At 38.7% G+C, this 14,383-nt stretch overlaps 1 protein-coding gene across 4 annotated transcripts in view; it reads right to left on the reverse strand.

Annotated features, from left to right (window-relative positions):
* Positions 1–8,734, reverse strand: part of SPDYA (speedy/RINGO cell cycle regulator family member A) — a 33,195-nt gene extending 24,461 nt beyond the window's left edge. Inside the window, exons 1-5 of one of the 4 annotated variants that reach the window (XM_023619311.2) lie at positions 8,558–8,708; positions 5,855–5,921; positions 5,045–5,123; positions 3,782–4,034; positions 1,707–1,765 (exon numbers count right to left, since the gene is read on the reverse strand). In XM_023619311.2, the coding sequence (XP_023475079.1) occupies positions 1,707–1,765; positions 3,782–4,034; positions 5,045–5,123; positions 5,855–5,889 (426 nt within the window). In that variant the 5' untranslated portion in view covers positions 5,890–5,921; positions 8,558–8,708. Of the gene's footprint in view, positions 1–1,706; positions 1,766–3,781; positions 4,035–5,044; positions 5,127–5,854; positions 5,922–8,557 lie in introns of all 4 variants that reach the window. The other 3 variants (XM_023619310.2, XM_023619313.2, XM_023619312.2) reach the window with 3 other exon arrangements.
* Between the last annotated feature and the right edge of the window lie 5,649 nt (positions 8,735–14,383).

Raw genomic sequence — 14,383 nt, forward strand, 5'->3', positions numbered from 1 at the left:
TATTTTTTGGCTTCTTGTAATCCATGTGAACAGTGAGAAATAGTTCTGGACTATTTATCATGATTAAGATTATAACTAGAATTAACTCCTAAATTTTATTATTGCCAATATTTTTTTAACCAAAACCCAATATATAGAGAAGCTGAAATAATAATAAAACAAATAACCATAGATCTTTCACCCAGATTCACCAGTTAACATGTTGCTACATTGGCTTGATGTATGTGTATATACAAAATTTTTTTTCCTGAACCCTTTGACTTAGTTGCAGACATCCATACTCTTTTTAAAATAATCTTTTAAAAATAACTTCTAATCAGAAATTAGAATAACTTGGCTCTATTGTCATTGGAAAAAAGTGTTTTAAATGTATTATTAGAAAGACACGTCTAGCTTGATATTAGGACACTATGCCAGGTTCTGCCTGTTCAAATGAAAAACAAGTTGTACTACTGATGTATTAGATTCCCTCCCTCAAAATGCCTCTTCATGCTAACTTCACAAGATTGGTGACAAAGGTGATTCCAAGTTTTCAAGGTAACTTTCAGTAGAGGTCTTTTGAAACTGTTAAGATTCAGTGCTCCTGGTTAGTTACTTTTAAAGCACTGCCCTCTGCTGTCCAACAACTTTAATTACTGTAACGCACTTAAAACTGTAACAGTTTAAAACTTTACAACTCCACAAAAACTGGATATTTGATCTTAAGGCATTACTGTTAATTTTTAAAAGTGTTACTGACATTGTGATCATGTTTAAAAAGATCTTGTCTTTTAAGAGATACATCTTGAAATATTTATGGATAAAATGTTAGGATGTCTGGGATTTGCTTCAAAGTAATCCAGTTTTGGGGAGATGGATTAAAAGAAACAAGAATGGCCATGAGTTGATGATTGTTGTAGCTAGATGACAGGCACATAGAGGGTCTTTGTTCTATTCTCTCTACCCTAAGTTGTATATGTTTGAAATTTTCCAAAATTAAAAAGTTTCTCTGATTTTATTTTTGCTATCTTAAGCTTGAAATAAAAAAGTTCACATCAATATTAACTTGTTGGGTATTTAATCACTAGCTAATCTTCTGTTCATTCCATTTTCTGTTGGTTGGCACATTAAGTGTAATGTGAAGTCATGTGGAATTTTCTGATAGGACTCCCTGGTCTAAGATGGTATTTACAAAGCTGAAATCAGAACTGTTCACCTAAATCTAAAGAGTATAGAAACATCATCATCCCTAGTATGTAAATTAGCATCATGATGTTTTTTGTGAAACACTGATCCTTAAAGACCAAGATAAACTAATTTTACTTTATGATTTATCTAAACTACCTTCAAAATATTAAAATGTACAACAGACTGCCTTAGTAGAATGAATCACAGAATATTCTTTCTCCACAGCCTGATAAAAGGTAATAATTCTGATCAAAACATATTAAGTCTACACAGATTCTTGTTTTCAATCAAACAGATATAGACTTAAGGTCATTTAAATTTATCAATAATACTCTACAACTCCTCAAGTATAGAATGAATCTATAGTGTATGCTAATTTCAAAAATTAGTGTGTAAGGATTTCACTTTGAAGGAGCAATGTAGGCTAGTTCTTTTCCTAACCTTAATAAGGTAGAAAATTTTTATAAGGTTTTGTTAAAGTTCTGGTGGTCTAGTAATATAATAATGCTGGTTAATGATTATATTGTTACCAAATTTACCTTGTCTGCAATCTTACAGCAGCAGTCCATCCACAAGAAATCTTGAATTAAATCATCATCTACAACAAAAGATAGCTATGACTTGTCTTTTAAAAATAGATTGTTTCCTTTTGAAGAATTAATTTCTACATAAGGAGATTATAAATGACGATTAGATATCAAACAAACTGGACCAGTGTTGCCTAAGGTGTAATTTTGAGTTCTTTGGTATATTTACCATTGCAAGCACTGTACAAAAAGCTATTGCTTTATTCTTTGGCTTTCCATCTGATTTGCCTTAATATATTAGCTAAGACTGGAGGGAGAATGTTAGAAGTGTTTGGTTTACTAAATATTCCAATAGCTCTTTGAGAAATATGTGTCGGGTAACTCTAGATTAGCTCTTTATTACTTTCCAAAATCAATCTTTAACAGGTGGAAATGGAATCTGATAAAAGATAACTCAGTCTTTAAGAAATAATGACTTAATGAATACTTTGTTTTCTAAATATGTTTTACTTTTTCTATTACTTTCTCCTTTGAGGTCCCAGGGTATTTTTTTAGTTTTGGATTCCTCTGCTCTCCTCCTATTTATCTCTATTATCCAAATACAAATGAAAATGTCTATATAAAGAAGATTCATAATTGATTAGTTACTTAACACTTAATTTAGGAAAAACTGAGTATTATAACAAAAAGATCAACAAACAAAAATACTGTTAAAAAGATGTTAGCTCAGGGCCAATCTTCCTCACCAAAAAAAAAAAAAAACTTGTTAAAAAAAGGAATAACATCCAAAAAGTAGGTCAAAACACTTATTTCTATTTTAAAAGGAGAAAATATATAATCCCAAAATATATGGGTAGTTGTTGGAATATAATCTGAGGAAATCTACTTTTTTCCAATGTCCCCTTCATTTTAAGTAACAAAGCATAACTTTATATTTTTACAACCTAGAAATATCATCAAAAAAGCCAAATGTATGGAAAGTTCCAAGAATAAGTACTGATTTTCTGAAAAAATTTCTGCCTTGTTAATTCTATTTCTATTTCTTAAATTACCGAAAATGGTAGAGCCAGGTATTTTCTTGTTTTAGCATGATCAGTTATGATTAATTAAGTTTCTGGGTAAATTATTTTGCTCTACTCTTAAGAGGGAAACTTGTATTAACAGCATTCTAGATCCTGACAGGGAACATCCTTACAGTTCAACATTTTTCTACTTATATTACTTAGATCTTTTTTCTTCTTCTTATCTCATCTTCTTATTTTGCTTTTCTTTAAATATTAACCAGCTTTCCCTCTTTTATTTTTATTTTTTTTAAGATTTCTGTCCTCTCAGCGGGGCAAATACTCTTATCCCCATCCCTCTCCTCTTACATGCATCTGCCATCCTCTAGAAACAAGGAATCCTGTTACCTGGGTCTACCAGACTGTGTTATCTACTTGACTTGATTTATTCCTGCAGATATTTACCAGATTCCATCTATCCTACCCTTTATTCTAATCTGTCTACCTCATTACCTTACTTAAAAAGAAAATCCCTTCTCTTTCTTGGCCAGGAGAAGTACTATAAAAAAGTTTCTTTTGGGCTATTTTTTAAAAATTTATCAGCAAAGTAGCACTGTCTGATGATCTGAACAAATTCAAACTCAATTTCATAATATGAATATGATGATAAAGCATAGTTAATTTTGGACAATATTTCCCAGATAAAATACTGAAACTTCTCTAGACTGACTAACATTTCCATAGTTTGCTCAGTTTTAGCACTGAAAGTCCTAGGAAACCCCTGAGGCCCAATCAAATGAGTCAGTTGGCTTACCTGAGACTTTATGTAGTATTTTATTTTAAGTTAAACAAAACTCATGCTATAAACTTGAGTTGCCTAGAATTTACATTTGACACTTGGATTTAAGTAGTCTAGAAGCTAAGTGAGTCTAAATTTCTAATCCAAAAGCAATCAAAAGATGGAAAATCTGACACAGAAAACAAGAGCATCCTCTTTGGTTACTATGAAAATGATAAAATAAATCTTTACATTCTCTCATTTTTAAGTACTTTACAATTACCACTATTATAATATTTTAAACCTACCAAATAATTTAAAGAAAGCAGTCATTTCCTGACGCTGTATAACTAGACAGGGTCCTTTGGGGCGTTTAGACTTTTTGCTATTATGTGCATTTTTTTCAGATGCTGGCCAACTATCTTTAAAAATAGGACGCTTCAGATTAACAGTTTTTTTAGGCTGATGTGATCTATTTGACCCTGATTTTACATGAACAGTGACAGTAGGTGGTGTCTCACAACACAGCTGATTATGCCTCATTTTGGTTTCCCAAGATTCCTGTAAAAATAAAACATACAATTATTTATCACACTCGTTCATTTCTATATAAAAACAATTGAATGACACTACCAGATGCAGTCATATGAAATGTTACTAAGCTTGTTACTAAAATGTTATCTGTGACAGTGACTCACAAGAGAAATTGCTTTTAAATTCAGTGCCAAGAAAAGCTGTGGGTAACTAATATGCCTCCTCTTCCCAAATAATAAGATCCTGCATAGTATTTTGCTTTGACAACAAGGGAACTCAAAACCAAATGTGAAAGTTAATTATAGAAACTGCTGAGTTTATAATCTATTTGTGATATTATTTTTTCCTGATAATTTTTTATTTTGCTTGTTTTTCTTTTATAAAGATTGGCACCTGAGCTAACATTTGTTGCCAATCTTCTTTTTCTTTTTTTCCTTCTTCTCCCCAAAGCCCCCCATATTCTGCTTGTTTTGACATAATTTTATCATATGGTTCTTATATGCCACCTCCAATTCTTTATAGAACAAGGCAAACTATTTCCAGAACTAAATTATTATCAATATCGTGTTATATTAAAAAACAACCCCCCCCCCACAAAAACATATTTTATTACTGGTAAATTCCTTGATATGTTACAAAATTCACTTATTCAACAAACATTTATTGGTATTTATTAAAAAGTTAAAAACAATTTTAGCAAAGAAATATATGGTATATGTGCTTTGAGGGAGTCTCATACACTGATCACTCTAATTTTTAAAGTTCTGAGTGCATGACCATTATATTTGAGTGGCTGATTATAAGTGTACATGAATGTATAGTGTTATAATCGAAAAAAATTTGAAACAGTTAATCCATCAATATTTAACAATATGCATAATCAGTATCATGTTTGGTGGTAATCAGTTCACGTAGTTACTACAGTCATTACTTTTGTGGTCAAAGTATTTATAGGGCAATAGGAAGTGAAGGTATGAATAAGCAAAGCAGGAAACTAGTCTAAGACCCTAATGAGAACCTCTGAATCCATAACTCACAGTGACCCAGGCAGCCATGCCTCCCTTGGTGTTCAAAGAGTTAGGTACAGATTCTCCTTCCTGACCCTCAGAAACTTCCCTGCTGAAGGAAGGAATGGAAAATAAGATTGGATACAGTGGGGCTAGATCAGTACTGTCGAATATAATGTGAGCCACATAGGTAATTTTCTATTTTTAAAGCCACATTAAAATAGTACAAATAAACAAGTGAATTTATTTTAGTAATAAAATTTATGTAACCTAATATAATCCAACATATTATTTTAACATGTAATCAATATAAAAATTAATGAGATATTTTATTCTTTTTTTGTGTACTAAGTCTTTGAAATCTCACATGTATTTACACTTACAGTGTATCTCAATTTGGATGCTAAATTTCCAACAGTTAAAGTGAAATACAGTCCTACCAAATTAAGTAGCTGTAAGGGAAAAATATTTTACACTCCTTCAGTATTTAATTTTAAATTAAAATAAAAATTCAATTCTTCAGTTGCACCAGCCACATTTCAAGTGCTCAATAGCTACCCTATGGGTTAGGCTAGTGGCTACCCTATTAGACAGTACAGGGCTAGATTATGAAGAATGGGCAGAGGAAATTCTATTCAGTTGATTCTCTAATTGCTTCTCTTCCCTCTATTTTGCTTCCCTCCTCTCTCCCCATCTTTCTTCCTAGATCCTAAGGTCCAACCAAATTGAAGGCAATTATGGAGTTGGGGGTAGGGGTGCTACAGGTGCCACAGAAAAAGGAATGGGTGATAAATTGAGCCCTGAGACTTGTGTAACAACTTTCTGCTCTTTCCTACCCACCTCATCTGGGAGACAGCTGGAGGCCTCATCTGCATCTTTTTTCCTGAAGCAAGAGCAGCCTTACAATCTAGATGGAAAAAACTAAATAGTCAGGCTTCTCAAATTGGGGAGGGAGGGGTGTGTGTGTGTGGGTTACGCTTGGGTTGGAATGTATCAGAATATAGAATAACTGTGGAATATCTACCAGGAGGTAAGATTTACTCAATGTTAAGTAACTTAAAATAGTGTTGTTATGCTAAAACAACCATGGATATATCATGAAATAGGATGCAAATTTTCTATGAATCAAAAAATAAATATCATGCTCACAGTATAGCTTTACACTGTTTCACTAAACCCTTATGTATGTGTTGGGATGTTTCCTATAAAATTGGAGAAAACAGAAAGAGAAGGAAATACCTGAAATTCCCAAAATAGAGATTCATTGAGGTTAACGAGCAAACACTGGCAGGAGTTATGGAGAAGGAGCTTAAGGAGAGAAGCTATTAATGCTACCTTCTTGGTCAAATTGCACCTTGAGGTAGCTTTTAAATTTTGCTCTTCATTTAGATATAACAAGAGAATTAGGGGTTCGATGGCAAGCAAGAGGGAAAGAATGAAAGGCAAATTAAAATATGGGCCATTTCAGGGAAGGGCAAGAGATAAGGAAGGAGGGGGAACTACGAGAAACTATGCTCATACGGCAAGATCCTTTACTGAGTTTTTACATGGACTCCACCACCATGAAAAAAAATCATACCAGAATTCACACTTGAATAGGATGCCTAGGATTTTTTTTTTTTTTGGTAAGTAGACCACAGCTAATGTATAGGCATCTAAAATAATTTCTTCTCTCTAGGGGTAATATAAAGAGTGACAGGGTGGGTGTTCACAGAATCATACAATAGAAGTAGTAGTATAGGGATTCATCTGCCTATATGAAAAATCTAATAGCAATACCCACTGGCAATTCAGGGCAGGCATGTAAGCCTTAACTTCTTTAGAACTGCTTCACACCAAGCACTTAGTATGTGCCAGACACTATTCTAAAAGTTTTACATGTATTATCTCATTTAATTCTCAAAACATTTCTATAAGGTGGGTACTATTGTATCCTTATTTTCTAGGTAAGAAGTTGGAGGCTTAGGGAAGTTAAGAAATTTGCCCATGGCCACATAATTAGCGAGTGATAAAGCTGGGACTTGAATCCAGGACTGTCCCACACCAAAGCCCCCTATTCTTTAACCACTAAAGAATTGTTTTAAAGATTAAAATACTTGACACACAGTAAGCGGTCCGATATTACTTACTGCATTCCTCCCCAGGAAAACAAACCCAGCTATAAGTGAACATTAAAAAAAAATTATTCTAGCATTTGCAGTGTAAATGGGCACAATAAATTGTGACTTGGTTAAATAAGCCATCGCTGCGGGGAGGAAAGGTGGGCTTATCACCTTTTTGCTAAAATAAAATAACTCTTAAAAAAGAATCCTTATTGAAATGACTAAAGCATTTTTTTCTGTCATAACCACAGAATCTAATTATTGAAAAACAATACAGCAAATTTAGAAAAAAATATTGTGGCAAAGTAGTTGGAAGCTTTGCCGGGGCTGTTCTCAAATCTCCACTCTTCTGATGCTTTAAAGATTTTTTTTCTAATTTAACTAATCATCTAACGGCTGTAGCACACTTAGCCTCAGCCAAGGGCTAGGTGCTGCGGCGTCTGTGCAGTTCCACGCGCAGCTGCCTCAGTAAGTTCAAACCTGACGAGACATCCAAGCCATGGGTGGACGGAGCAGCTCCCCTCGCCGGAGTGGGGGCGACTCGGAGCCTGGTGGACAGAACGCGGGGAGCGGGAGCTGGAACGGGTGAACGCCTCCCTCCGCTTGTTAGACGCGGCGGGGATGAGAAAGAGGAAAGGAGCGGCAGCCCGAAGGACAAGTCAGGCGAGGGTGCTCTAAGACCAGCGCTCTCGGGCGCGCCTGGGGCGGCAGGAGCAGAGCCCGCGGAGGCCCCTGGGAACCCCCGCCCAGACCTGCAGCGAGAGCCGGCGTCTCACCGCGACCTCGCGCCGCGACACTGCGGGAGCCCCGTCTCCTCCCCTAGGAGCTCGGGGTAACGAGAGGATTTTTAAAAGTGCTCCGTTAAAGAATAAAATTTGTAGACAAACAGGATCTGACTTCTAACACAGCATGGGTTCATCAGCCTTTAAATGTTAAATTACTTCGAAGGCTTCTTTTTGTCTGTTTGAATGAAGCTGGTTGGTCTCCAGCCGTCGAGAGAAGGCAGGGAGGCCACGTGTGGCGCCGAGAGCCGGCTCGGGACACAGCGTGTCCGACGGGACCCGAGCTGGGAGGCCGGGCCGGGCCACTCCGCAGGGCCCTCTCCGCCGGGCGGCCCGTCCTGGTCCCGTCCCCGGCCCGGCCTGCCGGCCAGCACGACCTAAGCCGCGAGGCGAGGAGCCGGCGACAGCCCCTGCGAACCCGAGCGCGGCCCCTCGTCGCCCCCGCCCGCCCGCTCAAGCACAGCCCGAAGGAGCTGGGAGGGAGTGCTCCAGGCGCAGCGAAGCACCTGAGGGGACTCATGGACAGAAGCGTGAGGGGAAGGGGCCAAGGCCGCCACACTCTCACACGCCGGGGGCGGCGGGGCTGGGGACGAGCGGGAATGGGGGGACCAGGCGCAGCCGAAAGCGGAAAGCCGCCGGCGAGGCGCGGGCGGAGGTACCTGCCGAAACCTGGGGCTGAGGAGCGGGGCCGAGCCAGAGGCCGGCCTCCAGCAGACGCTCTCGGACCTCAGACGGTTGCTCGCTGGTCGCTACACAGCCGCAAGCCCCGCCTGGAGACCTCCCGCCAACCCGGAGCGAGGCCGGCGCGGGCCAATCAGCGCGCGGGGTCCGCCGCCGGGGGCGGGGCCGGCCGGAGGCTGCGCGCGCCGCGTCTCCGGCTCCCGGCCGCCAGCCGGCTGCGACCGGAGTCCCCGCCGCTGGCAGAAGTTCTACCGTTGGGCTGCTCTGCTTACCCTCCCGGCAAGGCCCTGGCAGAGCGCCTTGGCCCTCCCACATCTCCTCTTGCATCCTAATGTAACCCCTTTCCTTGGACACTTATCAAAGCCAGGCTAGTAGTAGAACCATTAATCTTCCCTCCAGCTAGATGGAGAGGCCCCCAGAGCTGGGACTTCAGGTCTTACCTCACCTCCCCGCCCCGGCACGGCTCGGCGCCTTGCACTCACACGGGCGGGAACTCGGCGCCTTGCACACACACGGGCGAGAGCTCGGCGCTTTGCACACACACGGGCGGGAACTCCATAAATGGAGAGGTCAGTAGCAGGACAGAGAATCAGAAGTGAACTTCGCAGCAGCAATTATAATGTGTATTCAATTACTGCTATTTAAAAATAATTACATAAACAGAGGAAGAGACCACTTCCAACTAAAAAAGAAAGGTGTGAATACCGCAGCTCTTCGTGGGAAGGGTTAATGTTACTCTATTCTGTTAAATCTACTGTTCTAAGCTGTAAATTCTACAGGTACCTTTTCTTTTTGGCCTCATCCTAGCCTTTGGCCTGGTGCCTGGGATGTAGTAGGTGCTTAATAAATGTTTGTTAAACGAATAAATAAAAGGCTTCTTCATAGCTTCTTAATTTTTTCTGTGACATGATTTCCTCTTCACTTCTCTTTTACCTGATGTGTAACCTCCTTTCTCCCCGTTTTTTACATGTTGCTACAGTCTTTCTAGGTATTTTTAGTGAATGCACAATACTCCAGAATGGGTGGCCAAATTTAAATCATTTTTATATTTGGATTGCTTCCAGATTTTTCAGCTGTTATAATTACTACACTTAAAAAGCAATTTGGCCTTGCCTATTTGTGGTACTAACCCAGCAATTAGTTCTTTGGTCAGCAACTGAAGAATAAATGTATTAGTTCTTTCTTGGGCTCTCACATAGCGAAATGATGGCAAAATCACCTACAAGGAAGATAACAGTGCAATCTGGTAACTCATTTTTCCTTACAAATGCCTTTGACATTTCCCCCGTGGCCCTTAAATAGAGGGGCAGATCAAGAAGCATCAACTGGTTGTGAAAACTTTCAATATTGATTCTCCTAGGAAAATGACTGCTTCAAACCTCATCTCTCATTCCCTGGTTCTTCTCTTTTTTCCCTCAAGGTATCAGGGTTTACCGTGATTACTAGTTTTCAGTCTTGAGTACAGAATGTTTACTGAACAATGAATGTTTACTATATGGAAGGCACTGTCACAAAATGGGAGGCAAAGTAGTAGGCAATGATGAATACGACATGGCCCTACCTTTCTAGAACTTTCTAGACAGATACACAAATAACTGAAATATAAGACACAATGAGTTGTGCCATGAGAGAGATGCAAATATAATGCAAATGTAAAGTACAGTTAGGAGGGTACTCCTTAGGATCCCAAAATTTTCACAGGAATTTGTTTTTACTTAAGCGAAATTTGCACACACAAGTCAGCAAATACACACAGATGTTAACCAAGCTATTGGAGAAGCAGCTTATCACTTAAGTTTTGGCTTCAAGTTAAGGGTTACTACCAGCGAGGCCTTCATGAGTGTTCTCATTCTTAAGTTTTTTACTATGTTGGGCCTGTGACATACAAGAAAGAAAATGTACTTTAGAATCACAGACCTGGTTTGAATATAAGCACTTCCATTTTACCAGCTCTATGAATGTGGGCAAATTACTTAACCTCTGTATGCTCAGTTAAATGTAAATGTGGGGGGCCGGCCCCAAGGCCGAGTGGTTAAGTTTGGTGTTTCACTTTGGTGGCCCCAGGTTCACCGGTTCAGATCTGGGCGTGGGCCTACGCACCGCTCATCAAGCCATGCTGTGATGGCCTCCCACATAGAACTAGAATGACCTACAACTAGGATATCCAAGTACATACTGGGGCTTGGGGGAGAAAAAAACGTAAATGTGGGATACTATCTCCTTTGTAAGAGTGTATGGGACATACTGTGTCTAGCAGGGGACTGGCACATAGCAGGCATTTAATTCCCTTCTTGCCTCCTTCATTTGATCTGGAACTTGCATAACTCCTCAAGCATTTATTTAAGTGAACAGCCTCTGCGATATTGTCTACAGTCCCTTTCCTCTTCTTATCCATCTAGTCGACCATCTCTAAATATGGCTTTATTATTCCCTTACTAAAAAAATCATTGATGATTGCCCACAGCCCACACTGCCCTGTACTGGGTTGTCTGCATTGCCTCTTTTGTCCCCATTCTACTTTCAAATATACTGCCCCACTTTTATCCGTTAAGAATTCTTTACTCCAGACTTACTAACATACTTGCTTTTCTCTGAGCATGTCTTGAACTTTCCCACTTCTTTGAGCTTGCATATATTGTCTTCTGTCTTCATCACCTTCACTTAAATTTTCTATCTGGTATCCATCCTTTAAGATCCAGCTTAAGTCAGCAGCCAGTCATTTGAGTGCTTAACAAGTGCAGGGCTCTGTGCCACTCTTAAATTCTTACAGCACTTTCTAAAGTTCTGCTTTATGTACTCTTATTAACCAGCTATCTTTTTTATAAAACATTATTTTTATTATGTGTACGTATAGATACAATTTTACATAAATGGGATTGCATACACACTTTAAAAAATGGAATATTTGATATGTACAAAAGAATGTATGTAACAGATATGCAGCCTAAAGCATAATAAAAACTAAACACTACTTACCAAAAAAGCATGAACATTCAAGAAATAAAACATATAGTACTGTCGAGATTCTGTATGCTCCTTCTTCTCCCCTTCTCTGAAGAGCTTTTGTTTTTCCCATTCCTTTTTCTTTAGATTTACCCTAAGTATCCTTAAGTACAAATCTTGTTTGTAAATTTAATACTCTTCGTATTCTTTATGTTTAACTTTTAGACATGCTAATGCATGACCCTTTCAGCATGCATCATTTTCAGTGCTGTATAGAATTCTATGAATGTACCATAATGTATCAATGCTCCTGTCAATGGTAGTATTTATTTATAGTTGGCACAGGTTCTGATTAGTTGGTAGTCTAATCGGTCGGTTCCCATCTTTTAAAGTCAAATATTTTGACTACTACTTCTGCTCATATACACTCCACGGTGCACACGTAGTTTTTAATAAATGCTTTAAAGTGAAACTGATGGGTTTTAGGGCATACACATTTTCAACTTTACAAGATTATGAATGCTTAATTTTCTAGATAGTTGCTACTAGTTTTTAAGAGTTCCTATCAGTCTACATCTTGTCAATTTCATATTTCAGACTTTTTATGACTAGATTATCTTTTGAAGTATATCACAGAGGACAGCTTTGGATTTTTTCAGTGTCCCTTTTCTAGGAAACGTTCTACTCAACCTCCCAAACCACTTGGGTACAGAAGTAGCAGCCACATTCCTGCAATATCACCTTTCCCCTTCCTCATTCATTCAGGTCATAAGGGCCCTTCATCCAAGCTGGGACAAATTTCCTTCCTGGAATTTTGCACTAAGACCAAGAATTCAGCCTGGCTGCTGGCTGACTGCTCTTTTTCTTTTTTTTTTTAAAGATTGGCACCTGAGTTAAAAACTGTTGCCAATCTTTTCTTCTCCCCAAAGCCCCCCAGTACGTAGTTGTATATTCTAGTTGTAGTTCCTTCTGGTTGTGCTAGGTGGGACACTGCCTCAGCATGGCCTGATGAGCGGTGCCATGTCGGTGCCAGGGATCTGCACCAGCGAAACCCCAGGCCACCAAAGCGGAGCACGCAAACTTAACCACTTGGCCACGAGGCCGGCCCCCTGACTGCTCTTTTATATGGTAGAGATAAAAACTCTTGAGAAGTATCAGGATAGAATAATGAGCAATCTAATTAGATAAAAGGACCGTATTAAATTTCTCTAGAGTAGTTTTTGCTACTATATCTCTTTTTTGTTCCTTACTAAAAATATCTTTTTCTTGATCTTTTCCCATAGTTATTTCTGCCTACGACATAATCCTTATTTGTTATATTGAGGCAACAGCCTCTACACTTTGAACTTTTGTTTCCTGGTTTTAAGTGTTCATATTTACTAGGTTACTTTTGAAAGACAAAATGTTATACGAACTATAGTATGTTCCTAAAAATGTTTGAAGTGGCTCAGGGGCTGGCCCTGTGGCCGAGTGGTTAAGTTCGCGCGCTCCGCTGCAAGCGGCCCAGTGTTTTGTTGGTTCGAATCCTGGGTGCAGACATGGCACTGCTCATCAAACCACACTGAGGCAGCATCCCACATGCCACAACTAGAAGGACCCACAACGAAGAATATACAACTATGTACCGGGGGGCTTTGGGGAGAAAAAGGAAAAAATAAAATCATTAAAAAAAAAAAATGAAGTTGCTCACAACAAAGATGACTTTAAGGTCAATAAAGCAGAGAACCTAGACTACAGAAAGGGGGAGGCAAGAAAGTAACAATAAGGACCCTGGGAAGTTTGATTCTGAACAAGAGGCAACTTCCCAATGTGCCTGTCAGGTGCTAGCTGTGAAATGTTCCTTCAAGTAACTGAACACTGACTTTTCATATTTACCAATATTTTACCAAATACGGATTACAGTTTTGACAACAAACTATTTATTTTGGCCATACAGACCCAGATCAATTTTCTCCTGAGACTCTTCCAGAAACAAAAAGCAGTTAGATGAGGATAAATGAAAACTGAAACTATATTATTTTTGGCTAATTTTTCCAAAAGGCCAAGGTGTTAAAATAGTAATAATTTTTGAAACTCACTTGCCATTCATTAAACAAACATGTGCGTGCATGCATACTATGTGCCAGGCACCACTTGAGGAGCTGGAAATACAACAGTTAACAAGAGACAAAAATCTCTGCCCATATGAGCTTACATTCTAGTGGCATACACTTAGACTGATCTAGACCTAAAGGGTTCTAAGGGCCAACTATAACAAAGTTTTGAAGGAATGCCCAACATTCTAACGGATCTGTGACACACTCATTTGTGATCTTCCACCCTATTGAAACCCAAAACAGTGTAGGTTACAAGTAAGATTTTATAATCACAGTAGCTGGCAAAGATCCCTAAGAGGAAAGAAGCAAAGATTTATGGCCCCTCTTGTAAAAATAAGTGTTTTACTAAACACTGGCTACCTGAATGAGAAAATAAATTACAATGAAAAATTAAAGAAGTTTCTGATAAGTCAACCAATGTAGGAAGGGGTGGCTGAAGGAAGTAAGTTTTGACTTTTTAAATTTCCCAATCAGGATTTGTTTAGAAATTCTGGCTTTCAAAGGTACCCGTAAAATCCAATTTTAACAGGAGAACAAAATTGTTACACTGTATCAGGATTTCACTTTTGTCAAAGAAACCTTATAAAGAGAATAAATATATTAAAACTTCAGCTGTATACTTACAAGGAATCAGTTTAGGTCTTATTTAACTATTGTTCATTTTGTAAGGTATGCTGGCACTTTAAAATCCTTTTAACCACTTTTTAACCATTTAAGAACACTGTAAAACACTGAAATCTACTAGCAAAAAGGGGACATAGTAAT

Source organism: Equus caballus, chromosome 15, assembly GCF_041296265.1.
Source record: "Equus caballus isolate H_3958 breed thoroughbred chromosome 15, TB-T2T, whole genome shotgun sequence".
In the NCBI taxonomy this organism is placed as follows: domain Eukaryota; kingdom Metazoa; phylum Chordata; class Mammalia; order Perissodactyla; family Equidae; genus Equus; species Equus caballus.